At 37.1% G+C, this 488-nt stretch overlaps 1 protein-coding gene across 1 annotated transcript in view; it reads left to right on the forward strand.

Moving 5' to 3' along the window:
• The window catches only part of LOC119594054 (AF4/FMR2 family member 4-like), a gene marked incomplete in the record, with an annotated part of 85,679 nt that overhangs the window by 70,773 nt on the left and 14,418 nt on the right, over positions 1-488 (forward strand). The window contains 1 exon segment of the mRNA XM_037943090.1: positions 130-367. Within this exon segment, the coding sequence (XP_037799018.1) occupies positions 130-367 (238 nt within the window).

Genomic DNA, 488 nt, shown 5'->3' on the forward strand with positions numbered 1-488 from the left:
TCATATCTCCCTCATTCTGTACATAAAAAAAACTTGTTGTGTGCTTCCTCATAATGGATAACATCTGATATTTTTAGAAGATTGTTGTTTAATTGACATAGGCAATTGATATGAGTTGTAACTCAACAGTTTGGAGAGTACTAAGAGCAGCTCGCGCAGTACCAGTGAATCAACGGAAAAGCGCAGCAAAAAGGCTAGACTGTCAAAGGGGACTAATGATACAGCTGAAGTTCCTATGAACAGTCCAGATGTAAGATCAGCAAGCCAGCAGATGGTTGATAATAGCCAGAATGTATGGCCACAAGAAGAAGACATACAGCAATCCAAATACACTCAAAGATCAAAGCATTCTCAACATTCTAGTCAGGTAAATTACTATATTGCTTTTTCAGTTTGTGGCATTATTTTATTTGTTTAAACATAATGTGTAAGGGAAACTTGAGTTGGCAGGGGGGGGGAAAATTATATTTCATTTATGCTTCATAGTG

Source organism: Penaeus monodon, chromosome 33 (assembly GCF_015228065.2).
Source record: "Penaeus monodon isolate SGIC_2016 chromosome 33, NSTDA_Pmon_1, whole genome shotgun sequence".
Taxonomy (NCBI): domain Eukaryota; kingdom Metazoa; phylum Arthropoda; class Malacostraca; order Decapoda; family Penaeidae; genus Penaeus; species Penaeus monodon.